At 45.1% G+C, this 17,565-nt stretch overlaps 1 protein-coding gene across 3 annotated transcripts in view; it reads left to right on the forward strand.

The window, feature by feature from the left end:
- Nucleotides 1-17,565, forward strand: part of mob2a (MOB kinase activator 2a) — a gene marked incomplete at its 5' end in the record, with an annotated part of 74,615 nt that overhangs the window by 29,448 nt on the left and 27,602 nt on the right. The window contains one exon of one of the 3 annotated variants that reach the window (XM_080001955.1): nucleotides 1-258. This exon is cut by the window's left edge and continues 39 nt beyond it. The exons of 1 other annotated variant lie outside the window; for it this stretch is intronic. In XM_080001955.1, the coding sequence (XP_079858081.1) occupies nucleotides 221-258 (38 nt within the window). Of the gene's footprint in view, nucleotides 259-5,987; nucleotides 6,035-17,565 lie in introns of those variants that run through there. One more of the 3 variants, XM_080001954.1, reaches the window with a different exon arrangement.

Below are 17,565 nucleotides of genomic sequence, written 5' to 3' on the forward strand. Positions count from 1 at the left end.
TTGCAGCCCACAACTCGCAGACCCTGCCCCGCTGGAAGTGGGGACCGGAGAAGGGGGCGGAGGTCTGGGAGAAGCCACACCGAGAGTCAGGGAGAGCGGCTCGGATCCCCCTGTTGTTCCGTCTGCGCCGTGTGCGGGTGATCGGAGGCATTTTCGGGACGAAACGACACCAGGAAAGCCGTCAATTCTGGATTTCTTTATCCGATTCCTGTCGTCCAAGATGCGGTTCAAGAGGAACGGATCCTACACCCTTAATCGGTGAGATGCTGCCGCCGAGACGCGCGTGGAAATAACTTTAATGTGATCTGCAGCAGCAGCAGCAGCAGCAGGAGGAGGGCGGGCCGTGCTTTATTCGGTACCGTTTTGTCTTTTCTGGCTTTCGAGGTGAAACGTGGTTTCTGTGAACGGGAAGGAAGCTGGTGAAAAGAAAAACGGGAATTCGGTTAATGGTTGCGTCTTAACGCGCAAAGAAATCAACTGTGCTCCTTAACTCGCAGTCTGCACCTCGGGCTGATGGAAAAAACTAAGCGGTCCCTGTTCCGATCGGAGGTTGATGATGACACCAGTTCCATTTTCCTTGCTTTGTGGTGTCCACGTGGAGTGGAGTGGATCAGTTTGCGGGTTTCGTTTGGGGGGGAAACCTGTCTGTCTGGCTTGGGTGGTCTCTCTTTTGTTTCCCCTCTTTGATTTATAATAGGCTCAGGACGGTTTCTTTCTTTCTTTCTTTCTTTCTTTCTTTCTTTCTCTCTCCACCTCTCTGGGTATCACTCTTTCCAACCCCCAGGAAGCCCCTCCTCTCCTCTCTACAGAAATACCCCTCCCAGTGCTGCCATCACCTAGCAACTTTGTGTGTGTGTGTGTGTGTGTGTGTGTGTGTGTGTGTGCATCCTTGTTAACGATGTGGGCAATGTGTCCCTTTCCCTCCCTATCCTACTTTCAGTAGAGATGATTGCAACAGGCTCTATTCATGTGCAGTTTTATAAACCCTGTCACGAGTTGGGTCTCTCCCCCTGCCCAGAGAGTCGGTCTCTCGCTCTCTCTCTTTCTCTCCCTCTCTTCATTATGTTATCTCTCCAAGTCACAGGTTTTAATGAAAAAGACTCTTTGTCTTCCTCCTTTTCCTATCAACAAGCCAAGTAGCACGGGCACGGCACTCCGCAACGTTTAAATCTGGCTCGGCGGGTGACCGTTGATGTTGGGAGTCTGCTTTATTGTTCATCTGGGTTGTGCAATAAAGTCCAGCTTGTGTTTGGAGGAAACACGGTATCACTCTTGACACACACACACACACACACACACACACACACACACACACACACACACACACACACACACACACACACACTCATTTTTTAAAAAGTGACTGTTGTTGATGTAATGGCAGTTTCCCTTTCTTCACTTCTCCTCTGACACTCCTTTCCCCCTGGTCTTGTTATCGGGCACGGTCCCTTCCGCCAAACACACACACACACACACACAGACACACACAATAAACCCACATCCTCCTAATGTGCTGAAATACAAAGGGATTTAATGAGTGCTCAGCACACACACCCACTCCATCACACATCCACAAATGTGAGAACATTGTTTTCCCCCAGCAAAGCACCCTCTCCCCCCTGGAATACAGTTAGGAAGACTCTGTTTGTCTGTGAGCACATTGTTCACATGTGGTGTGGTTGTTGAAGGTGTGTGTCCACATCCCTTTGTTTGTGCACTCGGTTAGAGTGATGAGGGAACCAGAGCCGTTAAGCAGGAGGCGTGCCTCGAGCGGCTTCCACTGACTTGAAGAGGAGAGCAATAGAAATGACATCATTGGCTCCCTAAACTGCTTCCTTATAGGCTGCCGCAGCTCGTCCTCGTCTTACATCCTGTATGGAAGCAGAAGGAAGAATGAGAGGGGAGGAGGGAAGAGGGAAGGTAGAGTGGTGTTCTGCCGTAAAGCTGGTTTGTTTCACGCTGGCTGTCAGCTCTGGTTTCCCTCCCCGATCCTAACCAATGTTCTTTTGATGAAGTCAGTGAAAGGGTAGAAACAAAGATTTCCTCTGCCATTGTAACATAACACTCAACTATCTTTTTTGAATGATGTCATTTGGAAGAACATGGTAATCTAAATTGAACTTCATGATGTCAAGACTGACGTCAGACAAAAACGTGAGTTTCATTTTTTGCAAAAACCTGCATGCCGCCAGGTCAACAAGACCTCCCCTCATGCTAAAAACCAGTATATTCAGAAATCACTAACTATTCACGAATGGGAGCCTCTGCATGGCCCAATTCCAAAACGGCTAGGTGTGTTTTGTTATGCGTGCTTTAAAAAGCTATACATTTGAACTCAATCCCTTATAGTGAGTATAGCAAGAAGGTCATTGCGCCCACAGCTCCCATTCTGACTGCACAGTAGAAGTACAAGTTGTGTGAAAGTTATGAAAGAGACTGTCAAAACATTGTGCAACACAAACAATAGACATTATGAACGTATGACTGTTATTGCACAGAAGAATTTCATATCTTGCACAACTTCCTAAGAACTTGTCATCTTTTGCTTTGGAGTAAAACAAATCTTTAAACCTCTGTAAAGGTTAGTTTGCCACCAGAAGTCTATTTTATCTCTAGTTATTTAGCTGGCTTTCTGGTAGTTTGGCCCACTCTTCCTGAGCAAACTGCTCTAGTGGTCTCAGATTTGAAGGGGTGCCTTCTCCAGATTGCATGTTTCAGCTCATTCCATAGATGTTCGATAGGATTCAGATTAAGGCTCATAGAAGGCCACTTCAGAATAGTCCAATGTTTTGTTCTTATCCGTTCTCGGCGCTTTTAGCTGTGTGTTTTGGGTCATTATCCTGTTGGATAATGATATAATATATAATAATGATGGATAAGTCATAACCTGTGACTCAGACAGCTTTCTGACACTGGGCAGTACGTTTCGCTCCGGAATGCCTTGATAGTCTTGAGATTTTATTGTGCCCTGCACAGATTCAAGGCACCCTCATGTCAGACGCAGCAAAGCAGCCCCAAAACATAACCGAGCCTCCTCCCATGTTTCACAGTACGTATGGTCTTCTTTTCTTTGAAAGCTTAATTTTTTCGTCTCTGAACATAGAGCTGTTGTGACTTGCCAAAAAGCTCCAGTTTTGACTCGTCTGTCCAAAGGACATTATCCCAGAAGCATTGTGGCTTGTCAATATGCAATTTATTAAATTGCAGTCTGGCTGTTTTATGTTTTTCCTTTCAAACATGGAGTCCTCCTGGGTCTTCTTCCATGGAGCCCACTGTCACTCAAAAAGCGACGGATGGTACGATCAGACACTGATGTACCTTGACCTTGGAGTTCAGCTTGAACCTCTTTGAAAGTTGTCCTTAGCTCTTTTTCTACCATTCTCACTATCCTTCTTCTCAATCTGGGTTTAGATTTTCCTCTTGTGGCCGTGTCCAGGGAGGTCGGCTACAGTCCTATGGGCCTTACACTTATTAATAATATTTGCAACTGTAGTCACAGGAACATCAAGCTCCTTGGAGATGGTCTTACAGCCTTTACCTTTAACATGCTTGTCTATAATTTTCTTTCTGATCTCCTCAGACAACTCTCTCCTTTGCTTTCTCTGGTCCATGTTCAGTGTTGTGCACACGATGATACCAAACAGCAGAGTGACTATTTTTCTCCATTTAAATAGGCTGAATGAATGATTATTAGATTGAAGATGTGTGATACCAATTAATGAAAAAAGTTATTTTGAAATATCACCATAATCCAATTATTTATAGTCTTTTCTAAGGGGTACCAACAAATCTGTCCAGGCCATTTTAGAATATAATTGATCTCTTTTCACAGTTTCTTTGCATTACTCTATGACTTACCAAAGGCATGCAGGTATACATGAGAAAATTGCTTTTATTTTCATCACTTTTCAGGAGGAATGAAGCTTCAATGAGCTGTAAGGGTACCGACAAATTTGTCCACGTCTGTATTTAACAGACATAAAGGTGATTTGGATGATTTTGTAAGGCAAACCAAGTAATTTGCTGTGATATGCCACACTTTTGAAATTAAAAACACAGAAGCTCTAATAATAATAGGGCTAAACCATTTATAATGTCATGGTGGTTAAATAATGGATAAGCATCAAGGAACTGGCATTCCGTCATCTAAGTTAAACTAATGATTATAAACTTTTGATGATTAAAGGTTTTGGTAGTTAAGCTATTAAAAATGAATCAAAGGCATTTCAATCGATGGTCGCAATGGTATGTTGAAGAATAATAAAGAAATCGAAAAAGGCATTTCCCAAAACTATATTCGAACAGAGTTCCTGGCAGGCTGGTCCAATTTACCGTCTCACATATGTTGAAGTGTTTTTGGTGCATACAGAAAAAGCTGGTTTACAAATATAACCTTGTGTAATATATGCCAGAATTCATATTGTTATTGTCATGTCTCTAAGGGCATGGTCCATTTATGCAGACGGGAAATAGTCGTGACAGTATCTTCCTTTATTGATGACAGAATGATGATGAAGGACTACAAACACAACATTATGCACCAATACGTTGGCTGGTACGTTGGCTCGCTTGGCCACTGCAGTCCAGAGGGGGTGTGTATTGCATGCGTATTGCATGCGCATTTACATTTCCCAACAAAAATGGATGGATGGCGTAGAGTGGAGAGAGAGAGAGAGAGAGAGAGAGAGAGAGAGAGAGAGAGAGAGAGAGAGAGAGAGAGAGAGAGAGAGAGAGAGAGAGAGAGAGAGAGAGAGAGAGAGAGAGAGAGAGAGAGAGAGAGAGAGAGAGAGAGAGAGAGAGAGAGAGAGAGAGAGAGAGAGAGAGAGAGAGAGAGAGAGAGAGAGAGAGAGAGAGAGAGAGAGAGAGGTGAAAAGGGCTTGATAATCCTCTGCGTGTCCTTCAGGCGACGACCCGAACGCTTTCCCCATGCGACACTACTCTGCAGCGATTGGCTCGCTTCCTGGAGGTGTGGTGCAGCATTAGCCCCTCCCAAACCTCTGCATCAGCTATGTGAATGAACAGTCAGAGCTGACCCTGTGTCTGTGTGTTTGTGTGATCGCTGCAGTGCACGTTTACTTGCACATGTTCGGTGTCCCGTCAGTGTATTCTTTTGGAGTCTTTGGGAGACAAGCTCTCATTTGCTTTCATGATTCACATATTGTACAAAAGGGCAGTCACAGCATGGAGGCGGAGACGGCCAGTGAGCTGAACACTTTCTAGCAAACATAAGATCAAATCTCATTTTTTGTGTGTGTGAGCAATCGGTGGAGGGGGTGTTTAGATTCTTCAGGATGTATACAGATTGCAGATATTTATGCCATGAAGGCATGCTCTCGGTCTCTCTTTCTCTCTCTCTCTCTCTCTCTCTCTCTCTCTCGCCCTCCCCCTCTCTCTCTCTCGCTCCCCCCTTCATTCTCTCTGACTCGTTCTTTCACTCTCTCTCTCGCTCTCTCCTGCAGTCCACCCTGTGCTACCCAGCAGTCAGCAGTTTGTTTATGGCACTCTGTTTGCCAAGTTAATCTTCCCGCCTTTCAAGTAGGAGCCAGCAAGTGAGAGAGCGAAGCAGGCAGAGAGAGCGAGACTGTAGAGGAAAGGTAGGCATTCTTAGTTGGAAGGGAGCAGAAGGAGGACGAACATTGCTCCGAAACAGACTCTTGCTGTGCCAAGGATATTTTTCCTCTTTTTTTTTTTTTTTTTTTTTTTCTCTTCTTTTTTATAATTTGGTGAGTGTTTGATTCCGTGCATGGCGCGCCGACCGTGTCATCTGTCCGTGCGGCTCTGACCTCCACGCTGAAGTCGGGACGAGTGCCGTGGCCAAAACATTCAGCACACGTGCGTGTTCTCCACCATGCAAGGTGCTATGCCAGTGCTGACAGCTGCTGCTGGCCGCCTGCACCTGTAGCCCTGCCAACCCCCCCCCCCCCTGCAGGAGCGCAACGGAGACTTGGCTCGGAGCGTCGTTCTCCCCGGGTCCGACCGTGTGCACCGTCAGCTGGATGGGGGTTCTCGTGTGCTGTGACTGCTTCTTCTATAGGTAGCTACTTCGCTCAGCTCTCTTTCTCCCTCTCCATGTCCCTCCCTCGACCGATTTGTTTACATTGTTAACTTTGCTACAGTAGCTTTAATCTTAAGTCTCTTGGTCCTTCGCTATAATAACTGGCCATCACCTCCCCGCCTCCACCCCCTCCTTCCTTATTGTGCTGCGGTTTGGAGGGGACATCTGAGGACAATCTCGCTGTAGCAGCCAGAGATTGTGCTGTTGGCAGACTGTGTGTGTGTGTGTGTGTGTGTGTGTGTGTGTGTGTGTGTGTGTGTGTGTGTGTGTGTGTTGGTTTGCTTGCGGAAATCAAGACCAAAGAAGAGTGGTTTGGAGTTACTGCTTCCAGGTTAAGTAGCAGGTTGAGGTTAAAAACAGCGTAGGTTTAGGCTCCTCGCCCGCACTCTTCCACCAATCCACCCACCCTTTGCTCCCTCCACGGCAGTGCATTGCTGCTTGTTTGGACACACTGTTCCTTTCCTGAGGATGCGGGGGCCGTTTTATTTTGGAGAGGGGGAGGCTGCGTGACCCTCAGACTTTGCCATCTCGTCTGAGAGGGAAAACACAGTCCTGGTTCAGATCATTTACTTTCCAGTCAGTTCACCGCACTTGGATGACTTAGTGGTGTTCATATCGCCGACTATTGTGCTTTGGAGAATGGGAGGATGATTTTGGTTAGCCTCGCTTCGGCAGCTGAAGCACAAGGGATCTGCTGTGTCTCTTGTGGTCGTAGGCCTGCCTTAGCAGCAGTATAAAGTCTATATATACACTCCAAACTCCCTCAGGAGTATGGATGGTGAGGGCCAAATTGTAGCTATAAAACACGCACACTTCCACACACACAGCTGCATCGGATTAGGCAGTCAGACCTTTCTGTGTTGGAGAAGTTTGTTTATGCTCAATCGCTCCACCTTGGGGTGGGTGGGTGGGTGGATGTGTGTGTGTGTGTGTGTCCGTCCCATACATGTTTGCCAAACCTCATATGTGTGCTTATACCTCATGGCAGAGCTCAGACAGAAGCCCTGTGAAAAGAGTACTTGCGTCACGGCTCTGTTTTTCTTGCAATTATCACCAGGTTAAGGGCAGGACTTGGCTCAAGCGCCAATGCCTTATTGGCTCGTTAAGCAGAAAAATGCTTTCTGTTCTATTTTTAGCCTTTCATCTTGCTCGGCGTCGGCCAATCAGTTGGCAATGCTAACATATGGCTTGATTGATGTGTGTTTACGTGAGAGACACCCATCTGAATAAGTCCTCTCTGACCCCAGCTCGGGCCGGACCTCTTCGTCTGGGGCTCCAGTGTTTCAGCAGTGCCATTATGTAGCGCACAAACTGCCTCCTATGATTCAATCTAACCACCATCGACCACATTGTTGATCACCATCGCCCTGAAAGGCAGGGCTGAGAAATGTTTCAGCGTTTGGCAGGCAGCCCATTCAGCCCATTTTAGAAGGGCGCGCCTGAAGTTTTACACAAAGTGCATCTTGCAAACATCAGCTCTGCCGAAGTGTCCTTCAGCAAGACAGCTGCAGCGGTGCCGTTGTGTTGCTGACATGTTTTGTCGTCGAGAGTCGGTTCAGTAAGAGCTGGCCGATCTATACAGTGACATGAGACTAAAAATTGTCCCTGATTTTTGTTAATGTGATCAATGTTGAACTCTGTTGTTGGTCTCTTGTGCAACCATTGGTGAGATATCATAGAATGCTTTGCTTGTTTTCCTTGACCAAACTATCTGGATAACTACCTGCAAACCTGCACTCTACATTTCTCCTAAACAGTGCATTAGTGAGCCCTCCTACAGGTATCACTGGACAACCATTGGAGTTTAAATCTGGTTCGTTAGAGTTCTTATCTGGCTGAATGTTTGTTTTCTGTTTTTTGTTGTTTTTTTACCCGCAAACAGGCCAAAGCTAGAATAAGTGGTTGCAATATCTCCCTCCCATAATTTCCTCCAATGTAAACCCGGTCCTTATAGTCGACCATATTAGGGAATATGATGTGTTGTTTGTTGACTAGCTGGTGAAAATGCAAGTTGGAACATGTAGACCTGGAGGCCACATAGCAAATGCTTGTCTGTGTTTGTTTATATTGATGAGAAGGCCATGCCACTGTTTGCCATGTGTCTCTTATATTTGGCAAACCTGGGAAGTGCCAAAAAGCTTTCTGTGCAACCGTTTTCTCCCAAAAAAACAACCTTCAATATTGTGCTTTCTCATCTGTCTGTGTGCCCGGGGGCAACGGTTTAGCCTTAGGATTAGTCTTGAAATCATGACACTTTTTACTTTACGGAATTCTATTGAAAGCTCACTGGAGGAATTCGATTCCATTTTCCTTTGGCTAGCCCTCTGTACCGTAGAACCATTCTAACAGCGTTTTCGGCGTGGGGGGTCTCATGTAAGATGTGCTTGACGGTAAAATCAGACTCGGAAGTTTCGTCGTTAACTTCGAAGAATAAAGAATTGACAATGTGTTAAAACATTTCAATCTATTCCAGATTTTTTCTACAAAAGACATATGACGATATTTTCTAGAGTTTGCGTCTACTCAAGCATGTCATGGCTGTTTTGATAATTGCTGCTGCAGTTTATGTGTTTATCACATGTTTCTCCACCCTGACAAATGGGCCGTGCTTCCAGTCCAGATAGACTGATAGCACACACTATACAAGCCCAGCTTTCTTGGCGCCGTAGTGGCCGTCCTGTTGGCTGGATTAAGATGTACTGTATAGAACAGAAGAAGAAAATAGGAGAGTTTACATCCGTACCATCTGTCCTACGGACCTGTACTGTACAGTGAAGGCCTCATCTTTTTTGGATAGCCATCCAGAGTTCCCAAGGTTGTTCTTGTTCTCATGTCAGGAAAGGCAAGAGAGGAGGAACCAGTTTCTGGGTGTCATCCAGAGCTTATTTATTTATTACCAAATAGTCCTATTTATCCTGCTTGCCGCTGGTTTACCGATCTCTCAGAATGATCTGAAAAATCATTCACCAACCTTATTTGGGAACAGATGGTCCATATTCAGAGAGGTGAATGGGATGCTAATAATGGCTAAATGATATCATGAACTTAAAGTGGTGTTGTTTTTCTTTAGTCAGATATTGTGATTGCGAAGTACCTTAAAAATAGCCACTTTTGTGCTTGAATGCTTGAAAAGTCTTTGAAAAGAAAGGCAATTGTTGAAAACCTGTTATATTCCCCCCAGTTTTGTTAGGTTGCATTATCGGTATGTATTCAATTAAGGATAGAACAACACGGGCATCAGCTCTCAGATGGATGGTATAATGTTATGCAATATATATCAATATCAAACATCTACAATTTTTGCTTTCTTGCAACATTGGAGCTTGTTGGTTGTCTCTGGATTCAGGAAATGGATTGGATATAACAAACTTTATGTTGGTATGACTTCTATATCTTACGTTTTAAAATGTAACTGTCTAGCAATGTATTTGATTGGTAGTGTGTGTTGGCTGATGTTAAAGCTTTACCACTCAGTAGTGAAAAGTTTAGCATGAATGCCTAAACTTATTATATGCAGAAAACTTGAGCGTTAGTGTGTTGCAGCTGTGATCCAATGCGGACATGTTACACAAGATCCATTTGGACCATGTCCGTCACTGGTCAGTTCAGACCAGGGGAGTGACCTGACTGACTGTCCTTCTCGGTTTTCCACCTGCCCTCCTGTCTCTGCAGATGGCAGAGCACACTCACAGGGTCAGTTACGTAAGTGTGTGTGTGTGTGTGTGTGTGTGTGTGTGTGTGTGTGTGTGTGCGTGTGCGTGTGGAAGTCTTGCCGGCTCAGTAGATTGAGAAAGAGATGGCCTTGCAGCAACCTCACCTCCGCATTCAGGTCCTGCACTGTCAGCGGTGGTATGCACAGGTGGACACATGCTCGTGTGTGTGCGCCCCGATGCACGCTCCCCAATTAAATGTGAAATAGGATTTTGGTTGTTAATGTTTTGTTTTTTTTGATGTCTCGTCTCAGTGTTGAAAGGATGGGAAAAAGTGTTTAAGCCTGTACGGTGTGTGGCAGAGACAGGGTTTGGCACGAGGAGTCGTGGCAGTAGCCCACAGCTTTCTCCTTGTTGCCTCTGGAAACAAGAGGCCCATTTCAGGGCAGAAAGGAAGTACCCAGGCGCCCCACTTCCTGTTTATCCGCAGCACTGAGAGGAAGGGCAGGCTGGTTAAGTGGCGCAATCTGAGGATGGCAGTAAGTGGGTGAGGCTTCCTTAGCCCCCCCCACACCCCCCCCCTTTTTTTTTTTTTTTGATCCCAGCCTCTCAATCTCTGACTCTAGCTGACTCTCAAGCTTTGCGCTGTGTGATGTGACATTTATTTCACGAGGCGCCACACCAGTTGGCCCTTAGAAACTTATTGTGCTGTTGCACCTAAACACTCCTGCTCACCTTCCCGATCATTGTCGACTGATTCACGAGTCACATAAGCGTTCTTTCCTCATGAGCCTATAGAGCTTATATTTAATCAGAGAGGAGCTCCTGTAACTGAGCTACCACCTGTACATTCTGTTACAGATTGTGGTTGGTGGGTACCGCAAAGTGCTGATGCCTGCGTTTTAAAGTGACAAGGCGGTTATTACAATGACGCTCCTCACCACGGGGCTGTGAGCCAAACTTCTGCTATTTTGAAGTGGCTATTTTTCATTTGTAGGAGTCATCTGCTTACGAGCTATTTTTTAAAGAGCGAGAGACTCCTCAGTCCTTTGCCAAGCTGATAGGTATTTTGTGGCGCTCGTGCCATCCTTAAACTACTCCCACCCACTCCCAGCCTTATTTCTGCCCCCAGATGGGTGGTTGTTTCTTTCTCGTCGACCAATCGAATCAGAGGCCTGTTTACACCTGAACCACTCGGGGAGTAGATACGCGCCACTGCACATGCTCGCAAACGTACGAACAAGACCCACCACGTCTTTAGGCCTTTAGGGCCGCTGTTCTCATCGAATCATAAAGGGATTACATCACTTTTTGCTCAATGCAGCCTATTATTTAGTGCTCAGGGCGTAGCATCTACAGGTGGGGGAGAGGTGGTGGTGGAAATGAATGTAAGTCGTTGACTGGGTGGTGGGGACGTCTCATATGGATGGAGTTTCCAGAAGGACACAGATCTCTCCTTTCACTGCTCTGAGGGGCCTCTATTAATTTGACCTCTCCTTCTTCTCTTCCTTTTCACTCCATCTCTTTTATTTTCATCTGGCCGATATGGGCAGCAACTGCCTACGCCCACTTCCTCCCTTGCTCATTGACAAACCATCTGCACACAATGGCCATGTTTTTGGGTTGTTTGGGGCTGTATGCTGTCAGTGAGAGTGTACAGCGTTTTTGTCTGTGTTTTGTGTTTGTCCCTGCCAACACCCTGCAGTCTCAACCCAAAGAACAATGTCCCCCAAGGAGGAAATAACATGTGCCTTTCTCCTGGAATCCATAACACGGCTCTCTTTTTCTTTGTCTCCATGCACTCCCTTCCCTCCACACACACATGCACACATATTTCCTCTTCCTTCTGTGTAGCCATAACAAAATTTAAACACGTGATACCATGTGTTGTTCAACAACAACAGCGCCATTCCTGTTATGTCTTCTTCACTCACACACATAGGCATATACAGTTTATTCTGTTAATTTTTTGGCATCTACTTCAATGCTTGATGTTCACTGACAATCAAACAATCTATCTTTTGTTGTCAGTCACAGCAAATGAGCCATAAATTTGATTTATAATAATTTTCTGGCAAGGGAAAAACCTTTCAACAACGGAGGTTTGGTTTCTCTTACGTGTGTGTGTGTGTGTGTGTGTGTGTGTGTGTGTGTGTGTGTGTGTGTGTGTGTGCGTGTGCGTGTGCGTGCGTGCGTGCGTGCGCTGTCTTGCCCACAGGTTACATAACTATTTTTTACACAGCCATTTAAGTAGTTATTGTTACTGTCAACTTTCTGTGTTATGGTTATTCCCTTAAAAAAAATCCCTACGTTTTCTTAAGCTGCTTTCACACATGCACTGCAACCCCGAAATTATCTGGACATTACCCAGAGGAGCTGTGTGAACGCAAATGTCTGAATCATTTGGACCGGATATTACCCAGACTTTACCCAGGCAGCACCCTAGTAAAAAGTCTGTGTAATGTCTGATTTAAGGGTATGTGTGAACAGTGCAGGTTATTGTCCGAAGCAGCGAGGGAATGGTCATGTCGCGTGTTGATGACGTCTCTATCATGCACCAGTTATTTGCCTTTGTGGGGATCGTAGAGCGTAGCTGCTTCGTACTCCTTTCTGCTTTCCTTTATGTTCCTTTCTACTCTTTCGTTTATATTATGTCCAAATACATAGATTATCAATGCCAAGAAAGTCGGTAGCCTCATCTGCCATCTTGGGTGTGCTAAAACTCTGCAGCCTCATTGGGTCATGTCATGCCTCTTGCATGCTCTATCCAGGTTCCGTCCTTTGTCTAAATGAACCAGAGTATTTACAGGTAGCGTGAACACGTCTGACACGGACAATCTCCTCTTGTGAGTTACATGTGTGAAAGGGTTACTCTGGACAATGTCCGGACCTGATTGTCCGGAGTGCATGTATGAAAGCAGCTTTACTGAGCTAGTTTTAATGGGCCCCAGCAATTATGTGTTCACTCAGTGGCAGCCTCAGTGAAAGGTGGTTTTGGCAGCCTGTTATAGGTTAACGCTTTCCCCTGTGATATGGCAAAAGGTGTCCATTGCGACTATAGCGATATAAACTTTTTCCCCATTAGATGTTAAAATGTATGACACACAACACATCATGAGGCATTCTAAACTTTGCAACGTTTTTGTGTTCCAAGTAGATAACTTTTCAGTAGTGTTGAGTAGATGAAAAGTGGTCCAATGAAGGAAAACCGGTGAAACGGAGATAGGGTAATAGGCGCCCATGGGCTCATTGATGCACGTGCGGAGTGAACTCGAGCCCGTCAGGTCAGGTCCCACGGAAGAGCTACTGTAGCACAAATTGCTGAAAAAGTAAATGCTGCTATGATAGAAAGGTGTCAGAACACATAGTGCATCACAGCCTGTTGCATATGGGGCTGCATAGCCGCAGACAGGTCAGAGTGCCCATGCTGACCCCTGTCTACCGCCAAAAACACCTATGATGGGCACGTGAGCATCAGAACTGAACCATGGAGCAATGGAAAAAGGTGGCCTGGTCTGATGAATCACGTTTTCTTATACGTCATGTCGACGGCCGGGTTTAGGGTCTGATCTGCTGCGGGAAGGAAAGACGGGAGTGCACCGAGAAGTAGCCAGAAACACAACATACCTATTTTTCCTTTTCGTCTCTCGGTTTTTAATATATTTGTTGTTTAAATTATTTTATTTTATTTTATTTTTTCAGTTATCAAGAATCGGGGGGGGGGGGGGGGGATTATAATCATGTCCAGACATCAGAACATAAAATAAATGAAATAAATACATCTGAAATAAAAATAAAATTTTTATTGTTTGGTTTTTTTTATTACCCGCTGAATGTACGTGGGCCGGTCCACACATGGAGCGATGGGACTCGACCAGGGTGTATGGTAGGGTCAGGTGAGGGTCCCTGGACTTCAATCACCATGCACTTACGTCGCTGAAGGTTCCTCTTGTGCCGGTTAGTCCCTGTTGTGGAGTAGGAGCTAAAATGGTTCCTCAAAACGGAGTTCTAAGAACTACAAACGTTGCTACTTCCCGCAGCGCGGACACAAAAGAAGGGACTGTTCCTCCAAAAGTTTTTTTCGATCTATGAAAAACTTACTCTGGTGCGAACATGCCTCGATGGATCAGGGCTGTTTTGGCAGAACGAGCTACACAATTTTGGTAGTGATTTGTGGTGGTTTTAATCTTATGGCTGATCGGTGTATATATTTAATATAACATTTGCCACTTGGGGAGAAGTTGAATGGGCCACTAAAGCATTTTCTCGATGCTTTTCTCAGGAGAAGTGCGTAGGTGGGAACACTCTGTGCTTGAGAGAACAAGGTCCTTGTTCTCTGTTTGACCGTGAGTTTGTTGTGATAAGCAAAAAAAACAGCAGGATATGAGCGTTGGCCCTTTTATCTGAACGCCAACTGAAATCAAGTGACGACAACTGTGTATGACACTTCAAAGGCCACTTCACAGAACATTCTGGTGGTTCAAACATTGTTGTTGAGAACTTTTTTTTACAAATACTACACTGTGCTTGTCAGTGATGCGCTTATGGATTCCTTCAACAACCTGACCAAGGTTCTTTTGAGCAATTATCACTAGAGACTGGATTCAACTGTATTCATGGTTTGTCGTGGCCCCAAGTGTGCCTTAATTCTTGGTGACGCTACTCTTGTGTTGTGAATTTTCTTTTTTATTCAGAAAACGCTAAGTTGCTTGTTTCCCAGAGTAAGTGAATTCATACCTGGCTTGTTTAATTTGTCAGGCCAAAAGAAGTTTGAACTTGCGGCACAGGTTAAATAATGAAACCCATTCTGGCATTGTTGGGTGCTCTTATGCCAGACAGTTGAGCCGGGATCAGATGGTGTTGGAGTGTGCCCTGAGCCATGAAATGGAGTTGTTATCTTCTGGGGAATGGGAATCCGCCCTTGATCTCTCCATTTGCTACTGTTTGAGTCTCATGGACCAAGAGAATGTGGACTCGGTGCAAGTTATGTAACATCTGGAAACAGATGCTGGAGTTTAATGCGATAGAGACAGTCCTAAAGTGACTCGTGCTGCTGCAGTGCAATTCGCTATAACCTCATCAGCTTTGTTTTTATCATTATCATTCAAAGGACTCATTAGGTGGTTCAATGAGACTCTAGGACCTAGGACTAATATGATTCACATTCAATCCCACCTCTGTTACGTGAAGGTTTCAGCATTTCTCGCACAGTGCACTCCTTCCATGCTGGATCTAAGTTTATTAGTGCAATGTGCAGTTGCATCTTTGCCTAGTCAATGGGCATTTAGGCAGGAATGATGAGTATGTGTGTCCCAACCCTCAATGGTCTGTCAGTTTAATCATCAAGAACACACACTTTGTCTAGTGAACAGCTTTAATTAGCAAGCTCTCAGTTTGCGTCACTGAGCTCAAGGAACATTCTGTACATTTTCCGTCCAGTTTTTTTTTTTTTTTTTTTTTTAACAATCTTTTTCAAGTTTTTTCAGAGAACTGCCATAGGTTTTACGTGCATTCACATTCCGGTTAGTAGGGAATCTGTGACTAAACGTTCTCATTAAGGAATTAATGAGCTGGATCAGTGCAGGCATGCTTGGCCTTGGAGCCGAAAACCATAAAAACACTTATTGGCTGTCCCAACTCTCTCTCTATGCACACCCTGCGTTTTATCTCTGCATCACTGCTGTCTAAGAATGAGTCTAACCATAATGCCCACAGTGAGCCTTTTGTGTGTAGTATGGTCCTCCTTGCCATCCAACCCACGGTGATGGCAAGGATGGCAATTAGCTGTTAAGCCGTTGGTTCCCAACATCAGCCATCGGGAGCACTGGGACAAATCCCGGTGGGCCGGTTGCTCTGTGGGCCCCCTGAGCAGCCCATTACACAAAAACAAGAGTGAGAGAGATGAGAGATCTGCGTCCCCGGCCCACTTTGATTATGCACGACCACCCGCATTTCTCTGCCCCCCCCCCCCCCCCCCGTCAAAATGGACAAAAATGCAAATAAAAACGCCAGAGATAAAAATAATAATAATAATTTCACTTCAAGCTCATGCTACAACTTGCATGAAGATCAGTATCATGTTTGCGAGCACTGGCAACAGCAGCTTTGGCGGCGACTTGCAACAATATTTGTTTTTCCAAGTTGCGAGGAATTTTTATCAAAGGTAGCACTGCTGCATTCAAGGCCTGTCGGAAATTCAGCCGTGCTGCCTTCAAGCGTCAGAAATATTAATTTTAGATATGATTTATAATGTATGGACCAGCAACTATGAGCACCAGTACAAATATATACAAGCTGATGTTTGTTTATTTAAATATTATTTTATTGTTTAAAGACCAGCAATACCCAACATTGTACAGTACATAATTTTTGTTCAATTTTAGATATTACATTTTTAGTGTTTGTTCAATTAAATAGTATTTATTGCTTAACTGCACTTTAGAAGTACAAATGTGTAGAGTCAGTACTTGATGTTTGTTATTATTTATTGTTTGCAGACCTGCCCTGAAGAGTAAGTCCTTCAAGGTTAAAGTGATCAAATTGGCAATAGCGTGATCTGACGTATTTCTTGTGTTGAACTAGATGATGAGGCCTGTCCAAATATAGACAATCATGAAACACTCACTGCCTAAATCTATCATGGTATCCTCACAGTGGTGGCCTGCTGGCAACAAACCTTTCACTTGGTCCTAAAATAGCGCTGTATTAGTGTTACAGTAGCCTAGAGTATCCATCCATTATACTTATAAGTGATGTATCAAGGGCTGGCGTGTTTATGTGCGTCAATTGGGAGGTGGAGTATCCATGGGCTGATCTGGGTAAAAAAAAAAGTCAACGGTCAATTTTTTAGTCCCAGTCCGTCGCTGGTTCCCAATGTCACGTTCAAGTCTCCGATACAGGGATAATTTAAATAAGCTTGTCAACTCCCCCCCACGCTTCACAGCTATGACTGAGGCTCTTCTCTTCCTTAAGCAGACCAAGAGGTCTGGACTGGAACGTGTGTGTGTGTGTGTGTGTGTGTGTGTGTGTGTGTGTGTGTGTGTGTGTGTGTGTGTGTGTGTGTGTGTGTGTGTGTGTGTGTGTGTGTGTGTGTGTGTGTGTGTGTGTGTGTGTGTGTGTGTGTGTGTGTGTGTGTGTGTGTGTTCTATTTCGGCTGCTGACCATGAAAAGAGGGCTGTTTTTGCACTAAAGACCAATACCCTGTACTGCCTCCCCCCCCTGACTACGCACATCCTGTGCAAACATGGGCCCTTTCCCAATCCTTTTCCCGCCATCCCTCCTCTAAGCTCTATCCATCCATCCCCCCTTTTCCATGACACAGTCTCAGTTCTCCTCCAGACACCCCTCACTCCCTCACACAGTCTCCCCCTTGTGCTCCAGAGCAAACTGAGGTATGAGCAGCGGTTTCTCTCTCTCTCGCTCTCTCTTCCTTTCAGTTTCACCTGTATTCAAACAAGCTCAAACTCTTTTAATGATGGATTAATGTGCCATTCCCCTATCGCCCCAGCATTACAAGTGTCAACACATCGTACAAAAGTTACCGCCGGAGAAATGTACAAATTTTCATCATTCCTTTTTTTCGGGGGGTTCCTACTCGTGCCTTAAACGTTTCTCCGTGCTCGAGCTCGTTACGAAGGGTTACGCCTCTTCAAAAGGATGCTGAGGTCTACAGCGTCTGCAGCAGTCGTGGTTATGTCTCAGATTTCAGGAAACCCACACACACACACACACACACACACACACACTGAAACGTCTGAGCACCCATACCCTTATTATAAATGGAAAACGAGAAATGGAAACAAATTTTGTGCTGTGAGGTTTGGTCGGTTTTAAAGTCCGTGTGGCATTGTTTTTTTTTCC

Source organism: Zeus faber, assembly GCF_960531495.2.
Source record: "Zeus faber genome assembly, chromosome: 6".
Lineage (NCBI taxonomy): Eukaryota > Metazoa > Chordata > Actinopteri > Zeiformes > Zeidae > Zeus > Zeus faber.